The sequence below is a fragment of the Pan troglodytes genome, chromosome 5, assembly GCF_028858775.2.
Source record: "Pan troglodytes isolate AG18354 chromosome 5, NHGRI_mPanTro3-v2.0_pri, whole genome shotgun sequence".
In the NCBI taxonomy this organism is placed as follows: domain Eukaryota; kingdom Metazoa; phylum Chordata; class Mammalia; order Primates; family Hominidae; genus Pan; species Pan troglodytes.
Window position 1 is genome coordinate 178,592,844 of NC_072403.2, and position 26,326 is coordinate 178,619,169.

Genomic DNA, 26,326 nt, shown 5'->3' on the forward strand with positions numbered 1-26,326 from the left:
AGGCAGGGGAACGTCGGAGCTGTCCACCCACCCTCTGCCACCAGCCATGGGGCCTGCCTTCCAGGGCTGTGTTGGGGAGGCTGTGCTTACACCCAGCAGCATAGAGAATGAGGGGAGGAGAGCCACAGACACAATAAAGGTGCAACCTAGGGTCACGGAAAAGAACAGCTCTGGACCAGACACTGAAAAGGCTGATGAAATGAGACCAGGGGCTCTAGACATGGGCAAACTTCAGAGTTGAGAGACGAGTGGAAATGGCATGCAAAGATGCTTCTGTGCATTTTGTGGCAGTTTACAGCATTGAAAACTCGATTCCAAGGCAGGCGTGTCCTGAAGTGGGTTGAGATCTGCTGAGCTGGGCAGCAAGCCCCTGCCAGTGAGCCCCTGATCCCCTCCAGCTGGGAGGGTTACTCCCTCCCAGAAGGGTTACATCCACATTGCCCTTAGTGCTGACGGAGACTGCAATGGAAAGGACTCAATTTAATTCACAATCTGCAAGACTCAGATCAGAAACATGACCTTTGACATAGCATTTGGACAAACCAGGGCACCGCGATGCATTGGCTTAGCTGAGACATGCTTCTCGACTCGCATCTGTCTCCAAACACGCCCTCAGAGTTAAGAAACACCGCCTCCCCCACCTCCCCAGATGCACAGTGATGAACGGGGGTCTGTAAACAAAAGGCCAGACCACACCCAGATTTGGGAAAACTGCAGTGAAACGGCAATTTCGGGACACAGGGTGGGACACAAGCCCTTCCTGCCTTGCCCAGCCCAGGCTGTCCCTCTGTCCAAGGCTGCATCTCCCACCACTGGGGACCCCACCCTCAGGGGGTGAGGTCTTGCCCATGACAGGCCCTGTGTGGATAGGGACTCTGGGCACTAAGGGTGAGCGCTGAGCCCTTGCTGCGTTTCCTGAGCCGAGTCACTGTGTAACCGTGGGTGTGCACCAGGACCAGCGAGTGAAGGGCCAAGGTGCAGACAGCTTTAGGAGCTGCACATCTCTTGGAAATGTGGCTGTGACCCTGGCTAACGACGACCGTCACCACTGATGAAAAGGAGGAGTCCTGATGACTCTTGGTTGGAATCTCAGGTCCCATCTGGGACTTTGCTGAGGGGGTCCCAGTAACAACAACGTGGCAAAAATTGTTTGGTCAGTAGGTTCCTCTAAGCCATGAACCCTACACACAGCTGTGAGCGCACACACACACACATGCACGCACACGCATGAACACACACACACAGTGCCCGTGTGTGCTGCAGCACGGGCCCTCTGTCCTGACCAGGCATCCTCCCCTCTGGTCCTGAGTGCTCTCCATCCTGGGCCTCCCATCTCATTGTCGTCCCCAGCTGGCATCTCAGTGACTTGGGGCTGCTCTGCTGGGGCCTTCAGCTTTGTCCACAGCACTGTTGGTGAATACCCCTCTAAGGAAGCTGCCTCTGTCTGGGTGACAGTTCCCCAGCCTCTCAGACCCTTGACTGGGGACAGCGCTATAAAATGTGTGCAGTGACCTGCTAGTTAGTTTTCATCCAATGCACTGGACACAGTCCTTTCCACAGACACCAGCACGGGGCCCTGCCAGGTGGCATTGGGGGCTGGGTCCATCGGTGTCTCCATGTGCCCTGGCATGGATGCACTGTGGTGTGGGTGGCACGGGCTCCACTGTGGGGTGAGTCTACACTCTCTAGCCATGCGGGCTGCAATTCAGTCTAGACCCTGGCCCTTCCATGTCAGTAACAGCAACGTGGAGATTCTCAACAGGGGGACTCTGCCAATGTCAGGAGACGTTTGATCATCACGGGGTGGGGGTGGGGATGCTGCTAACCAGCCTCAATGCATGGAGCAGCTCCCAAAACAAGAATTAACCGGCCCAAAATGCAGACGGCGCAGGGCCATGGCCGAGACACCGTCCTCCAGCCCCAGGCTGTGGTGTGGACGTTTCATAATTGATTCAATGATTTCCTTATGGATTGATGCTTACTTCATCTTCAGGTCTTTGTTAAACAGGAAGACCTTCGGCAAACACCGTTTATTTGTACCCCTTTTACACAGGTATGGCTATTTCTGTTGGAGAGATTTCTGGAAGTAACACTTCTGGGCAAAAGGGTGCATACATTTAACATTCTGATGGTTTTACCAAGGTGCTGAAATGTTGCAGGGATTTACTCTCCTGACACACACCCATGTGCCGTGGGCTTTCTGGATTGGCCTGCAGTGACTGGCAGACAGTGACGGCAGAACACCCTGTGACATCACCCATGCCACGGGGAGCTCACCGTGTCACCTGCTCTGACGTCACCAGTGCCACGGGAGCTCACTGTGTCACCTGCTCTCCTGGTAGCCACGCTCGGCATGCAGAGGTGCTCGGTGACAAGGAGGAATTGCTTTACTGTGTTGTGTGGAAGAATGAAAACAGGCTGAGTGGACAAAGGCGCTGACAGTGGGTTATCACCGAAAGGTCTGTAGAGTGGAATAAAATATCTGCTTACACAGAGGAGAACTGCCTCGGAAATACAACTATGGGACATCTTTATATGAAGTAAAGAATTACTATGAAGATGAATCTGCAGGAAGGAAGAGTGGTTTACGTGATAAAAATCTGGATTAGAAGTTGGATGTAAATGTGTTTAATTAGGTGAATACAACTATGACAATTCATTACAAGATGAATCTCATGGGAATTACTACTCAGTACTTTAAATACATCAATGTTGATTTTTAAAAATCACCTTAACTCCTTTTTTCTAAGATCACAGTTATACGTCAATTATCTCATATTGTGAAATATGACTGTGGAGTAGGAAGGTACTTTTGATTAGCTTCACTTTCAATCACTGAAGGATTGCAAATTAATGCAAAAGTTCCCTGCAATGGAAGCTGATGTGGGGAAGAAGTTAAATGGGTCCTTCTTTCTTTGGGGTTAAGGCATGCAGAGAGGAAAATCTAGTATTTTTTCCGAAATGAAGTATTTCCTGATTTAACTTTTGCCTTCCCCTCTGATATGTCTTCTATCTATGAGGTTAGAGTTTAAAAAAAAAACAGAATTTAATGTGTTCCTTTCGTTTTCTTGTTAAAATAACCTGAAACACCCTGCTCCCGCTGCTGTCTGACCCGAAAACACCCTGCTCCAGTTGCTGTCTAAACCGGAAACACCCTGCTCCTGCTGCTGTCTGAACCGGAAACACCCTGCTCCGGTTGCTGTCTGAACCGGAAACACTCTGCTCCTGCTGCTGTCTGACTCTGAGACAACACGGCCGCGCCCACTCACTAAGACCGGCCCATCCCAAGGAGTAATCCTCAATACACTGTCACATACACAAAAAGAAAATCAATCAGTAGTTAAAGTAGATCCTGATTTTAATAGATGTGGAGGTTTCTCAATTTAGGGAGAATTAAATTAGAAGCAGCTTTTCAACGGTTCTGTCCTTAGCTTAGAGACTTTCAAAACTCAGGGAAGTCAGATTGGTAGAAGAATACTACCATTTTGGGTAAAACCAGTGGCTTTTAGAAAACAGCTTATGGTATTTTGGCAGCAACTATGTGTTTTAGAAGCTGTGAAGGGGCCTTTTTTCCTGGAGCTCAGATGGCACTGGTACTATTTCAACCTCTAGGTGAGGTCTGTTTTCAGTGACCTTGGTTGGCATTGGGCCGGAGCAGGAGGGTGGCCCTCCACATCTCCACTGTAGCTTGCGGGGCAGCGCCCTGCACGTTCCCGTGGTGGGGTGTCCCGGGGAATCTTACCCAGCCGGTTGCAGGGGTTCCGTTTGAAGAGAGCTCGCAGCAAACTCTGTGCCTCCCCACTGAGGAACTGTGGCATCCCCAGCTTGGCTCTGAAAAACAAGATCCTATTTTAGGATCTATTTTAGGAGAACAAGGACAAGCTATAAAGAGGGCCCCAGTCAGCATTCAGAGACCTCAATCGCAGTCACCCAGAGCAGCCCGTGCTCTACCGCGTGGGTCTTAGGACCCTTTTATGCTTTAAAAGTTACTGAGGACACCAAACAGCTTATGTTTATGTGGGTTACAGCTGTGATATTTACCACAGTAGAAAGTAAAGTGAGAAATTTGTATAATTTCCATTTCCTAATTCACTTTAATAAATTTTTATTAATAAACATTATTTAATAATAAAATCATTAAAAAACAATAACACTCCCATTAACATAAATAACATTGTTAATGGAAATTATCTATGTTTTCTCAAACATACATATAAAAAAGTCTTTAGTGGCATTGTTCTGCATTTTGATGGGTCTCTTCCTGGCTCATAGGAGACAGCTGGACCCTGTGCTCAGTCTGTTGCGATGCTATGAAGAAAACCTGAGAGAGGAGGACCTGCAAACCCCGGGAGGGTCTCAGGGCCACCAGGGTCCTCAGAGCACACTGCGAACCCCGCGCACAGAGCCTAGTGCTCCCCTCCAGAAATTCTCCATCCCTCCCAAGTGGAATGCCCTGAGGCCACACCTGTGACTTGCTGTCAGGCATTATTCCAGCTTTAGAAAAAGTAAAGAACATGTCCTCCCTTAAAATTCAAACAATGAGAATCACTGCAAAGGTCCTGACTTGCAGCTGTCAGTGTCTGCTGCAATTCAAGGTCCCTTGATGGAGGAAAAGGCTGATTAAATAAAAAGACACTCCTTAGCTTTACAAAAGGGTCCTCACAATGGGGCTTCCTTCACTCCCCTCTCTCCTTCCATCTACATAAGGACCGAGCTTACAAAAGCTGAGCTGGTGGTGTTTTAGGTGATTCTCAATTTTATAAAAGTTAGGTGTCCATTTGCAAGCAGAGTTGGCAAGAGCGGCTCATGAGGACAAATGGCTTTATGACTCCTCCACCGAGCGGCCTCACTTAGGAAGGAACTGATTAGGGGCTCCCAGTCTCTCTGTTTCCTGCCCTCCTGCTGTCTGCTCTGGGACAGTGATAGTCAGTGGTGTCTGCTCACATTTAGGATGCTATGGCAAGGTGGTATGGGGATCAGGCTTCTTCCTACAGTCCAAGAGCAAAACCTTGGCTTAGTAAATGATTTTTCATGAGAATTAAGCAGAAAATGGTTTGTATCCAGTCACATGGTAAAACGATACCGAGTCCTGCCAAGGTCAACCAGGAGTGCTATATGAATGGGGTCAGCAGGTGGGGAGGGAAAGGAGACCCCTGCTCCTGTGATCTCTCTGGACAAGGCCCTGGAGGCCTTGTGTCTTTTTCCGTCTATCCTTTACTTCTGGGAGGTCACCAACCATCACGCTTGAAAACCAGCCACTACACATTCTAAGTGACTTACTGATGGAAAACTATCTATGGTAGAAGAGTTCATCAGAACCACTCAGCAGGATGAGACAAACCAGCAACTGCTCCCTTGACCCACTGTCATTAGAATGCCCAGCACCCTATTACCACTGCTACTGGTGGAAGAGCGCTACCATTTTGTGTAAAACCAGTGACTTTTAGAAAACAGCTTACAATACTTTGGCACTGTAAGCCTAGCAATATAATTAAAACTTCACAGTTCCAGGTTCAGAGGCAGCAGCTCTTGATATCAGAAGGTGCTCGCAGGTCTCTGGGGTGGCTCCCACACTACTCACTTGAGGATGAGAGCCATGGTCTCCTTCCTGTCCTTCCCCTGGAACGGCAGGGACCCCGTGAGCATCTCAAACTGCAGAGCAACACAGAGCACAGTGAGTTCATTCATCCAGATGGACCCGGCTTCACGGCAGAGTACCCCAGCAGGGCAGCCTGCTACCGTGTCCATTTCCTCATGCAAAATCTCCATCAGTCAATTGTAGCCACTGGCCTACGTGCTTGGGGTACAACAGTGACTAAAACTGCCTCGCAGAGCTTGCCATTTGGTGGGTGAGACGGGTAAATGACAGATGTGGTAGGTAATCACACTCTGTGGCAGGCCAGCAGGCCCCGAGTACGACAGAGAAAAGAGCCAGAGCAGCGTCCTGTGGTCAGGCAGTTTGGACGAACACATCTTACACGCGGTTTAGGAACCTGTCCTGCCCTGGCAGGTGTTGGGGAAGGGATGAGCTAGGAGGAGGAGGAGGAGAACAGCTAGCTCATGTTGAACACCCATACATGCCTGGATGGTGGGGGCTAGAGTGCTTCCAGCATGAGATCGACCTGACCACAGCCATTAGCCTCTGACGAGGACGATATGGCACAGCAACCTCTCAGATACAGCTGCCGCACCCTACATCCTTATTTTGTTATTACTGGACACCTGCCAGGACGGAACTTGAGATAAGGAGGGGATGGAGCACAGCCTTGTCTGAGCATGGGTTTCTTTCTTGCACCAACTCCCCCGGGCACATGCAGTGGTGATTACACACACTCTGGAAGCAGTGGCCCGGAATGGTCTCATCAGAGCAAGGTGCACAGCTGACCACTTCTCACAAAAGAAACTAGGGCTGCAGCAGGAACCAATCTTTTCATAAAATAAGACCCTGAATCTAAGTGGAATGTGCCCAAGGATCAATCCTACTCGGTGTCTTTCACGTCAGTTTAAATTACGGGGAAGCAGGTGTTTCCATGGTCTTATTGAATTCTCTCTCATCTTTAGTTTTTACTGCGTGTGTCTCTGCCCTTTTACAATTCATCCTCCAGCATTCGTCCTTTGCAGTCTGAAAATCTCAGGAGATACACAAAGTAGAAAGACCAAAAAAATCACGCAGAATTCCATTACCCAAAGATATCCAAACTTAACATTCGTTAGTTCCTCCTAGTACTTTTTTCAAGCTGTTTTTTATTTTGTTTTAAAAACACAGATAAGGTTTTGTATACTAACTTTTCACAGAATAATATAAAACTTTCAATGGTTATGATGAAATCTTTGTAGTATCACTTAACAAACATGGATATGACAAAATGTATAGTGAGTGTATTTATTGCTGTACACTTAGGACATTTCCAATTTTCTGCTATTGTAAGTACTACTGAAATGTGCACAGATGATTTCCTAAGATTTATTCTTATGATAGGCTGCTAGGAGTGAAATTATAATCTTAAAGAAATGAATGCATTTAAGGTTTTATTAATATTACCAGTCTGCTTTCTGAAAACAACATTATAAAAGAAATGGAAACTCTTCCACCAGTTCTGACGTTTGAAGCCTGTTCTGTCACATTAAAATGTGCTGTCCATCTGGTGCACAGAGTAAGTGAGGGAACTCAGAGCAGACAGGCTGCAGGCAATCAATCAATACAAAAGTAATAAAAAGCAAGCGGAAGGGGGTCCAGATGAGAACTGAAAAAGAGACAAGTGTAATTAAACGGGAAAGGCCAGAATGCTCTGACTGGCAGATGAGCTGTTCGTCTGGTAAAACAGGATGAAAGTTTATAAGCTGATCATACACACTGAAATATCTCTCAGAATAGAATGGTATTAGCAAAGGGAACTCCTTTCCTATTCTGCTCTTTCTTCTTTCTTTCTTGAGTCTATTAATAGCACTATGAAATCCCATTTCCAAGGACAAGCCTTCTGGCTATGTGAAATGAGAAAGCTGTCATCCCATACACACCGTTTAATCCTTGTTACACAAATGGTGCCTGTCCAGATGCCCAGATATCATTTATTTTTTGCTGATGGACTGGTATCTTGCATACATTTGTTTGGTGATTTCTTTTTCTTTTTTTTTTTTTTTTTTTGAGATGGAGTCTCGCTGTTGCCCAGGCTGGAGTGCAATGGCACAATCTCGGCTCACTGCAACCTCTGCCTCCTGGGTTCAAGCGATTCTCCTGTCTCCACCTCCTGAGTAGCTGGGACTACAGGCGTGAGCCACCATGCCTGGCTAATTTTTGTATTTTTTTTTTTTTTTAGTAGAGACAGGGTTTCACCACGTTGGCCAGGCTGGTCTTGAACTCCTGACCTCAAGTGATCCGCCCGCCTTGGCCTCCCACAATGCTTGGATTACAGGCATCAGCCACTGCGCCTGGTCTGGTGATTTCTTTTCAGCTTTTGAAGATGATTCCCTTGTGATCAGGGTCCACTGCTTTGTGGTTCTCTCTCTTCCTCCCCTTCTTCCTCCATCCATATGGTAGGAGGTCCCCAACCATCTACTCAGCCAGAGGACACCCAGCACAGCACCCATGAATATTCAATAACTGCTTCTTGGTGATGAAGGTGCTGCTGACGGTGGGGTGATGCTGGGGCGGAGGTGTGGACTTTGCAGCCTCCACCAGCCATGGGGTTCTGCTGCCTTTCCCATCCCCTTATCCACCCTTTTCTGTGGAGAAGGCAGATCATTTCAGTATGATCATCTGAATGGAGCTGCCCAGGAACTTTCCAGTGCTGAAGCATTACTGACTCAGGTTTTGCTGGTGAGTTTCTTGGGACGTTATTCACAGTAAGACTTTTGCTGTGTTGCTAGCAGCACTGAGACTTGCCAAGGCTTCCGGGGTGAACTGAGAAAAGCCGAGGTTCATCTTGGGGTCCCACAGTCAAGTACATGCACCGGGGGAGGGAGGGCACTCCAAAGGATTCTTTCCCAATCGGCACCGAGACCAGGCTGCAGACAGGCACAGAGGGGCTCAAGGAGATGTAGCCAAAGCTCCACCGGGTGCAGGCCCGATGCTTCTGGGAAGGTAATTGGACAGACATAACGCAGTGCTTCTCAACTGGGGTCACCGTTGCCTGCCAGGGGACATTTCCGGCTGTCATGCCCGGGAGCCCTGGTGCTACAGGTGTCCACTGAGGGAGGCACAGATGCTGCTAAACATCCTATGACACACAGGGCGCCCCACAACAAGGAAGTGTCCAGTCCCGACCTCAACAGTGCTGGCTGAGAAGCCCTGTCTAAAGGGACAGCTAAGGAACCTGGAAAGAGTGGCGGCCCCGGCACAGGCAGGATGCGCCTCATGGAGGCCAGTGGTACTGGGGGCAGGGGAAGGAGGAGACTCTGGGGAGACCCTTGGTGACAGGAGCCTTGATTTCAAGTTTACTTGGCCGATCACCATTCTTAAAAGGGCACCAAAAGCAAGCTAACATTTTAATCTGAAAACAGGCGAGGACAAGCCCTGCCCTGAGATGGATGACTTGAAGTGGTAGAGGGCCTGGCTTTGCAGGGTATGGAGGGGCTGGGTCTCGGAGAGCTGTGTTGATCCATGCCCATGTGTGGAGGTCCCTGCGTGCACAGACACATGCCCTCTAATCCGAGCTGCTCTCGCTCCGTGTGCTGCACCCCACTCCGAGTGCCAAGAATCTCAGTCTCAAAACAGCCTTGGAAGGTGCCGTTCCTCACAACCGTCTACAGATGAATGGTCCAGTGGCAAGCAGCAGAGCCTGAGCTCAGAACCATCCGTGTTTGCTATGGTGGCATAAGGACACATCACATGGCACCTGAGGCGGGAAGTCCAGAACATTCCGTGCCCGTGGTTAAGAAACGGGAGAAGGATAAAGTGGTCTCACGAAACCAGAGTGCTCAAGAGATGCTTTAGATGTTTACAAAACAGCCCAAATATCCTTCTAGAAACTGGCTCCAGCCTGGCGTAGAGGAGTGCTGGAAATTCTACAAATGTCACCACGCAGCCGGCCACCAGGTTTGCACGTTCTTCTCCAGGTACCAGCTCCTAATTTCAGACACGGAATTTTATTCAGGGACACTGACTTCCCGCCCCTGGCACGGGCATCCTTCCTTCCAGGTCTGGGGAGGGCACTTGTGGATGCTGCTCCTCGGGAAGAGATCGCAGCACACATCCACCTCCAGGGGACGGACGGCCGCCCACACATGAGGACCACTCCCTCAGCACGCGGCCTCCAGGGTCTCAGCCTTCTTTTAAAACAAGGCCCCTCACACGCACAACGGCTCTGCACCGATCCTCTTACAAGGCTTGGGTAAGATACGACTTCAAAGGTCACCCGAGGCCCATCTCTTAGCTGCAAATGAGAATTCAGAAGTCACTTCTGATGCCACCTACGGACGTGTGGGAAGCGTGGGGCCTCCACGGTCAAGACCTTTGCCTGTGTGCAGCCAGTCACCACGTGGGCGGGCAGGGCTAAATGAGAATGTGTTTCTGGGACTATTATGTGATCTTGAGCCCGACACTTAGGCTCTTTCAGCTTTAGTTTTCATTTTTGTGCACAGAAAGAATACCGTCTTTCCTGCCCGGCTTGGAGATTGTTGGGTTGAGATCAAATGTGAAGATGGCCAGGCAGCCTTAGCTTGTGGTCACCACGGCAACAGCCAGCCCTGCCTCGGGCTCGAGAGTGACACAGCAGTTCTGGAGCCGGACCCCTTCCCCAGCTGTCACAAGACATTGAATGTGGGACGATCCCAGCAAACAAGTGGACAATTCAGTAAGAAATGTCCTGTGCCCAGGGAGGCACGTGGGAGGAGAGTGCCTGCTGTGTTGACGTGCCGGGCAGCGCTGGGCCAGGCCTCCTTCAGAAGCTCTCAATATCATCTTCTTCACACTCTAGGGACAGGGAGGGTGGGGACTCCAGGATGGGTGAAGGCTGCCGGGCACCGGGTCTGGATGTGAGTGCCTCTCTGCTTCCACCCTGTTGTCTTCACTCCCTCATGGGTCCCTTGGAGGCCTGGCCGGGTGCAGGCACTTTTGTCTGTGCTGGGGCATCTTGGGTAAGGTGACTGGTGTTTAAGAAACTCCACGTGCCAGGAGACACTCACAGAGACAGACAACGACGATAAAAGATGGCAGACGTTAGAGCAGTGGCAAGCCAGGAGTGCTGAGAAGACACCGAAGCCAGAGCCACCAGCCAGAGCCACCAACCCTGCCAGGGTCAGCAAAGGCCACTGGGAGTGGTGCTTCTGTCTTAGGGCTGATGGTGGAAGGGGACCGGGGGAGTTTGCTGGAGCAAGGCGAGCCCGACGTGGTCTCATTTCCTCTTCTTCTGGTCCCCTCGTCATGTCTCCATCTTTGGATCATTCCTCTTCTGTCTCTTCTGTTCTCCTATTTCTCTTTCTTTCAGCTTCTCCATTTGTCTTTTCAGTTTGCAGTGATTAAGACCAGAAGAACTGGGCGTGGTGGCTCACGCCTGCAACCCTAGCACTTCTGGAGGCCGAGGCTGGCAGACTGCCTGAGCTTGGGGGTTCAAGACCAACCTGGGCAACACGATGAAACCCCGTCTCTACTAAAATGCAAAAAAAATTAGCTGGGTGTGGCGGGTGCCTGTAGTCCCAGCTACTTGGGAGGCTGAGGCAGGAGAATGGCTTGAACCCAGGAGGCGGAGGTTGCAGTGAGCTGAGATTGCACCACTGCACTCCAGCCTGGTGACAGAACGAGACTCCATCTCAAAAAAAAATAATAATAATAATAAAAAAATAAAAAGAAAAAAAGAAAAAAAAATTAAATATATATTTTATATTATGAGATAGGTTTTATGATCTGTTGCCTTAATAGAAGAAACAGAAGACTATCAAATCTCCCCTCCCCCTGTCCCCCCAGAAACCTCACAAAACTAAGTCCAGTTGGTTTTGACTTATATGTGGTGTTTTGGCTGTGCTTTTCTCTGCTAAGTTACTCCTCTCCACTCCAGCCTGGCCTCTCGTTCTTTTTAAACATTGGTTCACCTGAGAGCCAGGTGGCAACATTTTATGACCTTGTTCATTACACAAAGGCTGGCCCGCAGTACTGCTGGATGGGCCACTTGTGAGCCCAGAGTTACAGGACAGGACCCAGAGACAGAAGGATGCCAGGAGCCCTTTCAGGGAGCCTGGATGTGCAGCGTGGCCAGCCCTGCTCTCTGGGGGAATTTGGGGTTCTCAGGAGGGGGTTTAAGAACTGGAATCTCTCCTGAAGCCACAGACTATAAGCTTGGACCCGTAGCCCAGCGTCGGCAAAGGCAACGTCAGACTTCCCTGCACCGGCAAAACGTGCACCAGCGTGGGAGGTCTCCACAGGGCTATCCCCGCTGCCCTCACCCACCACTCACCAGCCAGGGTCACACAGGAAACCCACACATGTGGAAGGGAGTGGACCTATCGAGGCAGAAATCACCTCCAAGACAGCAAAGCGAACCTGCCTCACTGACGTATCTAAAGAAAACCTCTTTCAGTGGAAGGAAAGCAGAGGTGGTCTCAGATGATGGTGGGGGATTTAGCTCGGTGGTCTCCACATGGACAGGAAAGCAGAGGTGGTCTCAGAGGTGACCGCGGGGGACTTAGCTCTGTGGTCTCCGCCTGGAGAGGACCTGCTCCTTAGCCAGTGCCACTGAAGGTCTGAATAATAGTAAAAAATAAATCAGCAGCATCATCCTCTTGGCTGAGCTCGTGGGCCCCTTGCTTTGCTGCAGGCATTCTCTCAAGTGTCACGCCTGTGCTCACGTGTTGAACTGCACGACTGTCTGTGTTGTGACTCACTTTACAGGCAGGAATGACCAGGGACGGAAGGGGCTTCCACAGGCAGGAGCAGCCACAAACGTGATGTGGGCATCTCCGACTGCGAACTGGCTTTCTGGGTTAGGCTGTGGACACCCATCTCTGGAGCTGGTCTAATGTGTGTCTGCCCCTCGGGGAGAGGTGAGCAGCCCGTGCGGGCACGTGGGACACAGCCAGGGTCTGTGAGCTCCTGGGGCCGAGGCCGGAGCCTGGAGAGTGCTGCGGTGACCCAAGTGGCAAAGGACCAGCGAGGCCCTGGGCACCAGCCGGGGGTTCCCCAGGCGACACCGCAGGACTCAGCCCTGGGGTTCCCTAGCAAGGGGACGAGGAGTGGGGTGTGGTGGGAGGAGAGGTGGTCAAAACTCTGAAGGGAACTGGGTTTGGCAGGCACGCAGTTCCGCCACACGCCAGCGGAGCAACCTTCATCCCATCTCCTAAAGTGCTCATGGCCTCAGTTTCCTCCTGTGTGTGATGCACAGGCCGGAGGGCGGGATACCCCTGAAATGCCACGACCCCATTGTCATCCAGGTCAGATTCCAGAGCACTCACTGCACGCCTGCTCCACCCTGAGGTCACCAGCCCCCTGCCCAGCTGGGAGAGTGGGACTGGGGGAGGGAGGGAGGGTCCTGGGAAGATTGGGAAAGGAGCCCACACAGTTCCTAGGGCGGAGAAGACCCAGTCCAAACTGGGTTCTGTTGAGCACTCTGCCTGCGAAAACGCGACAGAGACAATTCACCTTTCCAGACGCTGATGCAACAATGCCTAACTCCGTGTACATCTCAGTTTGTAACTAAGCGCAAGGATTCTGTGTTTAAATAAGAAAAATACTTTAACTCGAAAATCATGGCATCTCTTGTAATCATCATGCTAAGCCCGAAGAGCACAAAGCGTAAAGAGGGTTCGACTCCTCCCACGTCTGCGTTTCTGCGTTCTCATTTGCATCCCAGCCCCACTTTCTGATGGTGGGGATGTGGGATGGGGAGGAGGCTGCCAGGAAATGCTTGGCCTGGACACTTGCCAAGTGTCCCAAGCCCTCAGGCACTGCCTTCTTCCGCATTTCGGGACCTCTGAACCAACCTGGGGACAGGGGTCCACGTGGGGAACAGCCGCCATGGCACAGAAGAGGGTCGGGGCAGGCTCACCATGAGCACGCCGAAGGACCACCAGTCGGCACTCTGCGTGTGTCCTCGCCGGTTCACCACCTCGGGCGCCATGTACTCGATCGTCCCGCAGAAGGAGTACGCTCTCTTGTCGTGGTCAATGGCCTCCTTACTCAGGCCGAAATCTACATGCAAACACAGCACACACACTGCCTCAGTCTCTGGGTGTGTTCGGGGGTCCCCACGCAGGCGGGCATCAGCGTCCTTCTGTGGGCTCTGCCCCCTCTCCAGGTGGGCGCAGCAGAGCCCTGCTCAGCAAAAGCGGGACCACGTGAGTGCTTCCCGAAGCCCGTCAGTGCCCGAAGCCCGCCGGTGCCTGAAGCCGAAATCCTCAAAGTGTGAGGAGTTCCTTATGAGTGTACACACCCAGGAGCGCCTTGGAACACCACCCAGACAGCAGGTTGTCAGTCAGTGACGGGAACTCCCCCAGACCCTTTTCCACAGGCACGTGGAGGTGGGGTGTTGCAGGGCAGAGGGACCTGGGGTGGAGGGCAGGTGTGTGGCTGACAGCTACTGGGAAAGGGGCTCTGGCTGCCGGGGAGCCAAGGGGAAGGCAGAGTGTGGCGAACCTGCCCTGCCCCGACAACACGAGGGTGTGGAGAGCACAGACAGGCGGAGGAGGCCTGGGGAGCAGAGGCCGAGCTATGATGGAAGAACAGGGATCTCCAGGTGCCACAGAGCAAGGAGGGGCTTCTGAAGGAAGTGGCCCTGGGGCTGGAAAGAACAAGAGTGCATTGGCTCAGGGCCCGCAAGTCTTGGGGATGACAGAGCGTGGCTAAATACAGCCGAGGCAGACCCAGCCAGTGGGTAGAGCAGCAGTGCCCAGGGAGGCCATGTCCTTGCCCCTGAGCCTGGGAATGGGCCACCTTATGTAGCAGAAGGGACTGATATGGTTTAGCTGTGTCCCCATCCAAATCTCACCTTGAATTGTAAGAATCCCCACGTGTCGTGGGAGGGACGCAGTGGGAGGTAACTGAATCATGGGGGTGGGTTTTTCCGGTGCTATTCTCGTGACAGTGAATAAGACTCACGAGATCTGATGGTTTTATACAGGGCAGTTCTCCTGCACATGCTCTCTCTTTGCCTGCTGCCATGTAAGACGTGCTTTTTCTCCTCCTTCCCCTTCTGCCATGATTGTGAGGCCTCCCCAGCCAGGTGGAACAGGGTGAGTCCATTAAACCTCTTTCCTTTATAAATTACCCAGCCTTGGGTATGTCTTTATTAGCAGTGTGAGAATAGGCTAATATGGGGACTTTGAGAACAGACTAATACAGGGACTTTCAGAACAGACTAATACAGGGACTTTGAGAACAGACTAATACAGGGACTTTCAGAACAGACTAATACAGGGACTTTCAGAACAGACTAATACAGGGACTTTCAGAACAGACTAATACAAGGACTTTCAGAACAGACTAATACAAGGACTTTGCAGATGCCATTGAGGATCTGGAGATAGGGGATGACCCTGGATTTCTGGGTGTGCCCAACACCATTGCAAGGGTCTTCAGGTTAGGAAGGGAGGCAAGATGCAGTCAGAGAGCTTGGAAGATGCTGCCTGCTGGCTTCCACCATGGGGGACGCAGCCCAGCCAAGGACTGCGGGCAGCTTCTACTAGCTGGAAGAAGCTAAGCAAGGGAGTCTCCTCTAGAGGCCCCCGAAAGGCAGGCGGCCCTGCCGACACCTTGATTTCATTCCTGGGAGACTTATTTCAGACTTGAGGCCTCCTGACCTGTCAGGTGATAAGTTTGTGTGGTTTAAAGCCCCGATGTTCCTGGCATTTTGTTGCAGATGCTATAGGGAACTAATACAAATGGGGTGTCCTGAGACTAGAGGAGCTGTTGCCAGTTTGACTGAATTTGCTGGTGGCTGCCAGGGCTTAGATGGAAACAGAGAGGGAAGTCACGTGGCCACCACCACGGTCCAGGGAGTGAGGAGGAGGCAGGGACAGCATCAGTGAGGACAGCAGTGCAGGCCGCACTCCAGCGAGACTCCAGATGTCTGCCCTCAGGTTGGCACTGGGCATCTGCAAGGCCCACATTGCAGGCTACACTCCAGCAAGACTCCAGATGTCTGCACTAAGGTCAGCACTGGGCACTGGGACTCCTGAACTAAACACCCAGCGACGCTGAAGGAGCCCAGCAAACAGAGCGTGGCAGGGGAGAGGGAAAAGAAGGGGCCACCGGGAAGCTGCATGGGTCTGGACATTATGAAGACGTACAATGCCATAACCAGTCTGTAGCTACAGAAAATTCTGCCAAATCAGAGACAAGCATCTGGCAAAGGGAAGGTGGTCTAAATAAGAGGGCTTGGGCTTTGAGGTGGTCCCCAAAATTACCAGGGCTGAGATGAAGCCATGGAGGGGGCCTGCCGTCTTTTACAAACCTGTGATCTTAATATGTCCCTCTTCGTCCAGGAGGATGCTAAAAGAAAGGGAGAGAAAACAGATGCTTCAGAAAGAGACCCAGCCTGCCGACGGGCACGCAGAGCTCAGAGGAGAGCTGCGGGGCAGCTGGGGGCGGACGTTTTCAGGGAGCCCTGATGGAGCTGGCCCAGGAGATCCCCACGGCGTGTGCGGTGGGCTTTCCCATCCTGCCTCGCTTCTCCACAGCTCCCAGCTCGAGAAAGCATTTGGTGCCACACCTCCTGGAAAAAGGCATGTGTGTTCGTGCAGCTGGAGGACTGCTGGCTTTAGATATTCGTGGGTCCCCAGGGAAGGTCTAGGAGCCCTCCAGACTGCTGTGCGCAAAGCATAGGTGGAGAGCGTCCTGGGACTGCTGTGGCCTGTGGAGACCCAGAGCCTCGCAGATGGAATGTTTCTGCACTCGGGATGCCCTTGATGTCCAAAGACCCCCTTCTTCTCCCATGTATCCTCCCCTGAGCCCTGCCCTGGCTCTCCAGACCCACCCAGGTGAGGCCTGCACAAGCGGGGGCCAAGGCATGGAGGAGCTTCGGGCTTCAGCAGGTACATCTTGTGATGAGACCCACTCCCGGCTTGGCACCCCTGCGGGCCACTGGGTCCCTGTCTTGTTCCCTGCCAAGCCCTTGTCACGCCATGTGCCGGACGTGACAGTTGCCTTTGCTCCTCCCAGGTATCCTGCCGTGGGGTGAACCCTGCATAGAGAATGGAGGCGGGGTCCGTAAAGGGCTGGGTGCAGGCATAAATCCCTTCCTCCCTGAACATCAGGCTGGAGTCTGGGCTGTGATACCTTGACAAACCTGTGGCCCTAAACTTTCCCCATTTATTTATTTGGCTGTAATTAAATCCTGTTCTTCCAGATGCTGGGAGGTACCAGCCTAGCCCTAAAGAGACCAGGAAGTGGGCTGGAAAGAAACAAAGGCAAGGCTTGGAGGATTAATCTGTGATACCTTTATAGAAACCTGTGAAAGGAAGGAAAGCCTGACTTGCTACAGCACAGAGGAGCCTGGAGGACATTATGCTCGATTAAATAAGCCCGTCCCCCAAACGACAGGTGTTATATGATTTTACAAATATAAAATGTATGGTCCCTAGAGGGGCCAGAGTCACAGAGATGGAAAGTAGATGGCGGGTGCCGGGGGCTGGGGAGCTACTGTGCAGGGGGACAGAGCTTTAGTTCTGCAGGATGAAACAGTTCTGGAGATGGATGCTGGGGATGGGGGCCCAGCAATGGGAACGTGCTTAAGGCCACTGAACTGGGCACTTAAATGTGGTGAAAACTGTAAAAGTCATGTGTATTTTTCTACAATTAAAAAAATCTGCCACGGAGTTAAAAAAATAACCACTATTTTCTGGAAATGGGAAGGAAAAGTTACAGCATATAATTAAGATGACAATTTATAATGAACAAGGCAAATGTTTTCATCTTTGCCTTTTGGGCATATTCAATCTTTGCCCAGAATTAAGCACCTTTCAAGATTAATTCTCTAATAATTCTAGTTGAACAACACAACCTTTTCCTTCAAGCTTGCAATTAAATAAGGCTATTTTTAGCTGTAAGGATCACGCTGACCTTCAGGAGCAATGAGAACCGGCACTCCCGGCCTGAGTGGATGCATGGGGAGTGCGTCTAACACACTAACACACAGGCGTCAACAGCCAGGGCTGCACGAGGAGGAGGAGTGGCAACGTCCACACAGACTCACAACACGGCACTCCGACTTGGAGGGTAATTAATACCAGGTTAACTTCTGGGATGACCTTGGCAACGACCCAAGGTGACAGGCCAGGCTCTGCAATCACCTCCCAATTAAGGAGAGGCGAAAGGGGACTCCCAGGGCTCAGAGCACCACGGGGTTCTAGGTCAGACCCACTTTGAAATGGAAATCTGGCCTTGTGCTGCTGCTCTTGTGGGGAGACAGCAGCTGCGGAGGCTGCTGTCTTCATGGGATTACTCTGGATAAAGTCTTTTTTCATTCTACGTTGAGCATCCCTTATCTGAAATGCCTGAAACCAGAAGTGTTTAGGATTTGGGGATTTGGGAATATTTACTTATATATAATGAGATATCTTGGAGATGGGCCACAAGTCTGAACACAAAATTCATTTATGTTTCATATATACCTTCTACACATCACCTGGAGCTAATTTATAGAATATTTTAAATAATTTTGTGTATGAAACCACGTTTGTGTTAAGTGCTTACGTGTGGAATTTTCCACTGGGGGGTGTCACATTGGGGCTCAAAAAGTTTTGGATTTTGGAGCATTTCAGATTCGGATGAGGGATGCTCCAGCTGTATTTACACACGTATTCAACTCACACGTGTGCCTGTGGCGTTCCACGGACTGGTGGTGAAGTCAGATCATCAAGCACATGGGCAAATGCATTTTGCATCCTGCAGTGGATATGGGATGTGACCTGGTTTCTGGGTAAACCCAGCTGTTTCCCATAAATGACAGCTGCATCTAACAACACCAGCTTCGGAGCAGGGCTTGTCTTTTCTCAGTTCCATGCAGGTGACAGGGCAGGAATGTGGAGTAGCAACTGGGACGCGTTTGCAGACCCCAGGGCCCCCTTGATCTTAGCTCACAGGCACGGGGCTGTCTGGTGGTACCCAAGGCCGGTCGGTCCCACCAGGCCACAGGTGATGCCTCATCTAGGGGCGGCTGTGGGCCCTGGTCTGGGTGGGTGGCATTAATCGGCCCCTCAGGGCAGGGAAGAGTGAGTGAGATAATCATCTACTCCACCTCAGGGATACTGCTGAGGTCAACTCAACCTAAAGTACCATCCTCCAAATCTCTTCTTTTCTAAGTGGATCACTCCTAGTTATGTGTCAGGTCTACAAAGAAAATGTAAAAACAACAACAACAAAATGAAAATGGGAACACTATTACTTTGGAGGGACTTTACTGTTCAAAAATCTAGAATAGATTAGCAAAATATCCTAGAAATAATAGCCTCACAGGTCACCATTGCCAAGGATATACAAATCTCAGTGGACTCTGGGTCTGAGAATTCTGGGGCCGTTGTCTTTTAGGTAAGTTCTTGGGAGAGCTGTTCTGACTGGGGACCTAGAGGTGGGGCTGACAAGTAACTGAGTAGAGGTTCATTGACCACATTCCTGGGACTTGCTGAAGTAGATGAAAGGGCTTCCTGAATCTGGAGGACAGTAGGGAAGAGATGAGAGAGGAGGAGAAACTGCCCTGGAGGCAGCCATGTTTGAGATGGTCCCCAGTGGCCAGATGAGCCTCACCCAGGAGAGAGGGCGGGAATGTGGGTCAGGGTCGTGGGCGTGCCCTTCCCCAGCTCTGGCTTCCCGTGCATCACAGACATGCACCTGAGCCTGGCCTCCCTCAGGCGTTATGAGTGTCAGGTGAGAATGGGCCTGGGTGTTTCCTATGCAAATCAGCAAGGCCACACCTGCATCCGGGCACCTGATGCCTGAGCCGGTCCTGCCGGCACAAGAGTCTCCCCAGCCTGCTCTCCGATATGTCCTCATTTAGGAAATAAATATCTAGCAGTGGCTACCAACATGGGCCAGCAAAATACACGGAGCTGATGGGCATGGGGAAGTCAGCCCTAGTTTTTTCTCACTTACTTCTCAGGCTTCAGATCTCTGTAGATGATCCCCAGGCTGTGGAGATGGTCTAAAGCCAAGGCCAGCTCAGCCAGGTAGAACTTGACATCCTCCTCCGTGAACATGACCTAGTAAGAAAAAAACAAAAACAAAAACACACACAAAAAAACGTTTAACTTGTTTTATGGCTGGTGTGTTTTAAAGAACTCTGCCAGAGAGACTGAGAGTCCACAATGGGGTCAGTTTGCTCTGCGGAACGCTATGGCCCCACAGAGTGGTTTTCTGACTCTTCCCATGGAAAAGTGAGTTCCCTCTGCAGTTCCAAGATCAGTGGATGGAGACGAGGGCTTCCCGCACAGGTGACTCATGCCGCCTTGAGAGTGGGGTGCTGAGATTCAGCCTCTCCTCTCCGTGTCCTTCTCACCCCTGCAAATCATTTGGCTCTGGAGTAGGTTTCTGGGTTTACATTCTAACATGAGTGCTGCTCATGTGAATTCATAACAAATGTAATACAAGTAAGACGCTGTGAGGGCTTGATGAGGTGACTGAAAATGGGGCTCAAATATCATTCTTTCCCCATGGATTATTTATCTCCACTCCTTGGGTTGATGCAAACTAGTAGCCTACGTAACCTGCTGTCAACCCAAAGTGGGATTAGTTCTACCAAAGATCACCCACAGGTGGTACAGAGTTGGCTATGGGTGCCCCAAGCCGAGGGGGCGGGATGGGGAGGGGTTTCCAGGTGTTGGGGTGGGCAGCCATATTCCGGGATCCCACATAGCTGGGATAGCTCAGGGCTGGGAGGTGACCAGGCAGGGATGGCCTAAGTGTCCATGTCCCGGGGGCTCACTCAGGCCAGCCGAAACATGCATGAGGCCTCGGAGCCCAACAGACTCCAAAGCCATCATCCCATAATGACTCATCCCCACCCCCGACTTGTCAGAATCAGCACATAGATTTTGTAGACCCCCTTAAGAGGAAGCAAAATCATGACCACAAGCCATTTTCTATATTCGTCAGGAGAAATCAACGTTACGGAGACTACAAGTCCACATGATTACTGAATTCTTTCCGGTAAGCAGACGTGAAAAATCAGCACGCAGCCACAAGGCTGCCCGGCAAACACAAAATTAGGAGAAGGGCAGCCAGGGGACCTGAACGGTGAGTGGCGTCAGGCCGACAGCCGGGCACCCACTTCACACAGGGGGTTCTTCCACAGGGCTGGACATGCAGGCTCTGCATCCCGACAGTGACTGGTGGGTGCCAGCCACCCACCGGCCCCCCGAGTCCCCGTCCTCCATTCCACGCTTGGCCAGCACCTTTCCCAGATGGATGTTCCAGCCACCCACTGGCCCCCCGAGTCCCCGTCCTCCATTCCACGCTTGGCCAGCGCCTTTCCCGGATGGATGTTCCAGCCACCCACCAGCCCCCCGAGTCCCCGTCCTCCATTCCACGCTTGGCCAGCACCTTTCCCGGATGGATGTTCCAGCCACCCACCGGTCCCCCGAGTCCCCGTCCTCCATTCCACGCTTGGCCAGCACCTTTCCCGGATGGATGTTCCAGCCATCCACCGGTCCCCCGAGTCCCCGTCCTCCATTCCACGCTTGGCCAGCACCTTTCCCGGATGGATGTTTCTTTTCTAGATTGGTTAATGTGCTCAGTGGACTGACTGACAGCACGTTCTGCTAGTGGCCCGGTTCTTTCCTCTGACTTGACATATCCACACGTGGCCCACCATGGGTTCTGTGTACAATTTAGGGCTCAGAGGCAAACCTGTCTTTCCACTTCCCTAGCTCTTAGTGTAACCCCCAAGGACAATAGCAGGAAGTTTCTCCATAGAAAGGAAGCACCTCACGGTGTGAGTTCTGCAGGTTCACCAGCACAGCGATGGTCCCCGTAAGATGCTGGACCCCATACTTGCTAAATGACGACCCAAGGTGAGTTCCGCAGGTTCGCCGGCACAGCGACGGTCCCCATAAGATGCTGGACCCTGTACTTGCCGAATGAGGACCCAAGGAAAAGACTTTCCGCAGGTTCCCAGCAACTCCACGAATCTGTGGTGCCCGCCCTGGACAACTTTCCTCCTACTCTGAAATGAAGGCCCTCAGGGGAGACACACATTCCCACGTGGGGAGTTGCAGGGCTTTTTACTGATTACTGTTGTCTTTTTGGTCAGGGGGCCCAACCACAGGCGTGTCATAGCAGCTGCTGGACAAAACCGGACCCCAAATGGACTGACTCCCTGTGGGTGAGAGGGGAGTGGACAAACCAACAGATGACACCACACGAGGAATGGGCAGACACCAGGCTCCAGCATCTTTGGAAATGGCCACACAGCAGGCGGCAAAGGAAGGGGCCAGACGCCAGTTCCCGAAGGGCTTTGTGTAGAGCTTGGATCAGGTTCTCCTGGCCCACTGTTTTTCCTCCATGCAAGGAGCCCCACAGAAACGTGCACCACTGTCCAAGGGACTGCTGGACGCAGAGGGACAGGGCAGCCGTGGTCTCTGGGACCCTTTGTGCCCGATTCAGGAGCAGCTCTGCCTTGTTTACTGTTCATTTGGGGCTTTGTGCAAGACAGCGGGAGCGGGGTCTCCTGCTGAAAAGGGGGAAGGTGGGGAAAAGGGGGTGGGGGGTGTGAAGGCCATTGTTGCTGTGAAAGCACCTCGGCCCCTCCTCCTTTGTATAAGAGATGAACAAGCAGGATCGTCAGAACGGAAAGCCCAGCACTGGCACTGCCATGGGCAGAATCTGCCTTTTGCCATCCCATGAAGCGGGGTGCTTTTCACGTCAATCAGGGCCACGGGGCTCTCAGGGTGCAGTGAAGTTGCATCCTGGAGGGTTCCTACCTAAGGCACTGGAGGTCAAGGAGAAGCCCTGGGGTGTGCAGTAGCGGCTGTGAGACAAAGGTGGTGTGCGAAGACCACACCCGATGCTCCCGAACACCCCCAATGTGCAGCCGGCTTAGCAGTACCTCCCTCTTCCCTCCCTCTTCCCAGGATGGAAAGTGAGACCCTGTGAGAGTCTTTCCCCGCCGCTCCTACCCACCGACCTGCGCCTTCCATCTGCGCTAGCTGGGAGGTCAACAGCGTGACTTATGGTCCCAGAGCTGCAGGGGCGCTGCCAGGGCCACCTGGGACGATTGCTAGGGCCACTTGTGCAGCTTCCTTAGAACCAGCCAGCAATGCACACAGCACACCAAACACACACACACACACACACCCCATCACACAAAGCACACACCACACATACCACATACAGCACACACACACAACTCATACATACACACACCCTACATAGGCACACAGGATGTCAAACACACAGACACCCCACACCACACAAAGCACATACCACACATACCACATATAGCACACACACACCCACACACAAACACACCCCACACATACACACACCCTGCATATGCACACATGCACAAAGCACACCACACACCCCACACATAGCACACACCACGCACACCAACCCCACACATGCACACAGCATGCCAAACACACCCGCACATATACACATAGTACACACACCATCACACACAGCACACATCACATACACCACAAATCACACGCCTGACATATACACACAGCACACGTCACACACATAGCACACACTTATCACATGACACATGCACACCCCACACATGCACACACACTCACATTCCCACACACCATGCACACACAACCCCAAACACCACACACACACCCCCCACACACGCAAACACATGCACACCCCACACATCACGCACATGCACTCACACAGCCCCCATGCAAACCCCACACATGCACATGCAGTCTCACAACCCTCCACACCACACATCATGCACACTTGCACACACTCACACATGTACACCCCTCCCACACACGCACTCTTGCACACACTCACACGTGCACACGCCCCCCCCCCACACACGCACTCTCGCACGTGCTCACGTCCTCTCAGTGCTCTCCACCCCTCCTTCCCTCGAGTCCCAGACAGAAGCTCCTGCCCGCCCTCCTGTGTGATGTGGCGGCTGCTCACCTCTTTGGACAGCCGGGTGAAGAGGTCCCCTCCCCGCAGGAAGTCCAGGATCAGGTAGAGCTTTCCTTCCGTCTGAAAGGCTGTGGGGGACAGAGACCCGCATTTTGACAGCTTGTCGAATGTCCTGTGGCAACATCGCTCTCTGGCTTCTCCCTGCTCACGGTGCTGCTTACTCCGGGAGGCTGAGTCACTTGAGAAACAGCAGGACCCCGGCTGGTGACCGGCTCAGAGGGGCAGCACCCGGCAGAGGGGGTCTGACACTGTGAGCGCTGCCCCTCTCTCACTGTTGTTAGGGGGCCTTGAGATTTCTTTCATCTTTCTTTTTTCTCCCCTCCTTCCCTTTTTTAATCGCAAAGGAATTGAAAGATACACGGGGAGAAAGATGTGAATATTTAAGCTGGTATCGTTGCTGGCTTTTGTCGTAATTCATTAGTGAGCAGCCTGAAGATGGCTCTGGTGGGTTTGGAGGACATGTCCTTTCCGTCCTATGGAAGTGCCTTCTTCTTACAGAACTCCACTCTGGTACCAGGGAGCCCCCCGCTTGCCCTCCTCTCTTGAGGCAGTTCTGGTGATAGGTCAGCCCAGTTATTTGAACATCAACAATGGGGCTCACGTCCTAGGTCTGGTCACTGTGAGCTATAACTGCAGACTTTGTTTCAGGCCACAGGCAGGCTACACAGCTCCTGCCCACACTCAGCAAGGGCCTGCCTCTGTTGAGCGGGCGCATGAGCATGGGAGGGTCTAGAGAAGCCTGTCACCATCGCTGCTGTGACGACGGTTGCTGCAGTGGCACTGGTGAGGCACCGCGTGGCATCTATTTTATCTACAAAGGAAGTGTGGCTGGAAGGGATCCCAATATCCCTGCATACTAGAAAACGTTTTATTTTCTAAAAGTAAATGCTAGAAGCATCATAAATGTGGGGGTTTTAGAAACATAGCCTCTAGCTAGAAAGCCCTCTGCCGGGACTGTGTAAACTGAGTGTGCATTAAATGCTCCATCCTGGGCTTGGCAGGCAGGTGGAGGTGCTGGGTCACCACTGAGGTGATGTGGAGGTCTGTTTAAAGCTCTTTGTAGGACACCCAGTTCTCAATTTCTTCAGAAAAGCACCCTAGCAAGTAATGTAAATGACACGTGGGATGGGACTTGACACCAGCCACTTGGCAGCAGCGGAGGGGGCAGAGTTTTGGAAAGCCAGCCTCTGCAGCCTCCTCTGCTGGGAGGTAGAGGTTTGCAACTGCACTGCCCACGGCCGAGAAGGAACAGCAGGGTGTGCCCAGCTTCTGCAGGCCTCCTTCATCCTGTCCTCAGATTCACGCAAATCTCACTAACACCTCCCCGACACACCACCTTGCCCTTTGCAACCAAGAACAAACTACTAGTTTTGTTGCTGTTCCCTTCTGTACTTTGCTCATCTGGATTATTAGGTGGGAAAGTTTAATGTAATAAGCCATGAATCTGCAGCCACCATCTCATCACATCTTTTTTAAAGTTGAAGATTTCACTTACTGCTTCTCTGTTGGGATAAAAAGGCAGACAGCAAATGAAGAGAAGTTGTGTGGCAAAGCAGCTATGTGGCCTTTGGTTAATTATTTGAGCCTCAAAACATGAAAATAATAAGCTACCTTGAATAGAAGTTTTGAGGGTTCAACGAACTACTATCTTTAAACATGATATTCATTTGAAATGAGGTGTTACCATTTCTGGTTTAAAGAAATTATTGGGTCATAGAGTATTTTATTCTAAAACAACACAAAAATAAGTCATAGATTCACCCCAATCTAGGTTAAGATCTTCTAAATTATCAATGGTATGGTAATAATTTAATAATGGATACCCCACCTAAAATTAGATCTTTGAGATGAAAACAGGGCTTCTTGCTCTTTCAAAGAAAATAAATACAGAAGAGATTAAGCGATCAGGATAGAAGGCACCTTCATCCCCAGGCAGGGCAGGACTCTATGGTATAGGAAAGATTTTCTTCTTTCTGATCTGTTATTTCTTTTTCAATTTTCTTTGATCTGGAGAAGGTTGCCCTGCGTCCTCTTTAAAGTGTCATTTTGACTCTACTTACCATAATGAAGCTTCACAATGAAGGGGTGATTCACTTCTGCCAAGATGTCTCTCTCCATCTTCGATCTCACTCGGTCCCGAACTGCAAAGTAGAAAGATAAAGGCTTTCATGAGGCAGGAAATAAGAGTTCTGAGGAACACTGAACATGAAATACTAGATATAATTCCCGCCAATTTTCATTAAAAAATTTCAAACATATACAAAACTTGAAAAAGTTGTACAATAATCCTAGATTTAACAACTGCTTATGTTTTAATACATTTGCTTTCTCTCTCTCAAACATATATATAATATATATATTATATATTATATATAATATATGTATTATATATTATATATAATATATGTATTATATATTATATATATAATATATGTATTATATATTATATATATAATATATGTATTATATATTATATATAATATATGTATTATATATTATATATAATATATGTATTATATATTATATATAATATATGTATTATATATTATATATAATATATGTATTATATATTATATATAATATATGTATTATATATTATATATAATATATGTATTATATATTATATATAATATATGTATTATATATTATATATAATATATGTATTATATATTATATATAATATATGTATTATATATTATATATAATATATGTATTATATATTATATATAATATATGTATTATATATTATATATAATATATGTATTATATATTATATATAATATATGTATTATATAT

General features: G+C 50.5%; 1 protein-coding gene across 6 annotated transcripts in view; it reads right to left on the reverse strand.

Moving 5' to 3' along the window:
- RPS6KA2 (ribosomal protein S6 kinase A2) overlaps positions 1-26,326 on the reverse strand; it is a 455,964-nt gene that overhangs the window by 75,641 nt on the left and 353,997 nt on the right. For all 6 annotated transcript variants that reach the window (XM_063813668.1, XM_016956614.4, XM_054686484.2 and 3 more), the window contains 7 exons: positions 25,591-25,671; positions 23,519-23,598; positions 19,514-19,620; positions 15,879-15,916; positions 13,476-13,618; positions 5,582-5,652; positions 3,743-3,831 (listed from right to left, as the gene is read on the reverse strand). In XM_063813668.1, the coding sequence (XP_063669738.1) occupies positions 3,743-3,831; positions 5,582-5,652; positions 13,476-13,618; positions 15,879-15,916; positions 19,514-19,620; positions 23,519-23,598; positions 25,591-25,671 (609 nt within the window). The remainder of the gene's footprint in view (positions 1-3,742; positions 3,832-5,581; positions 5,653-13,475; positions 13,619-15,878; positions 15,917-19,513; positions 19,621-23,518; positions 23,599-25,590; positions 25,672-26,326) is intronic.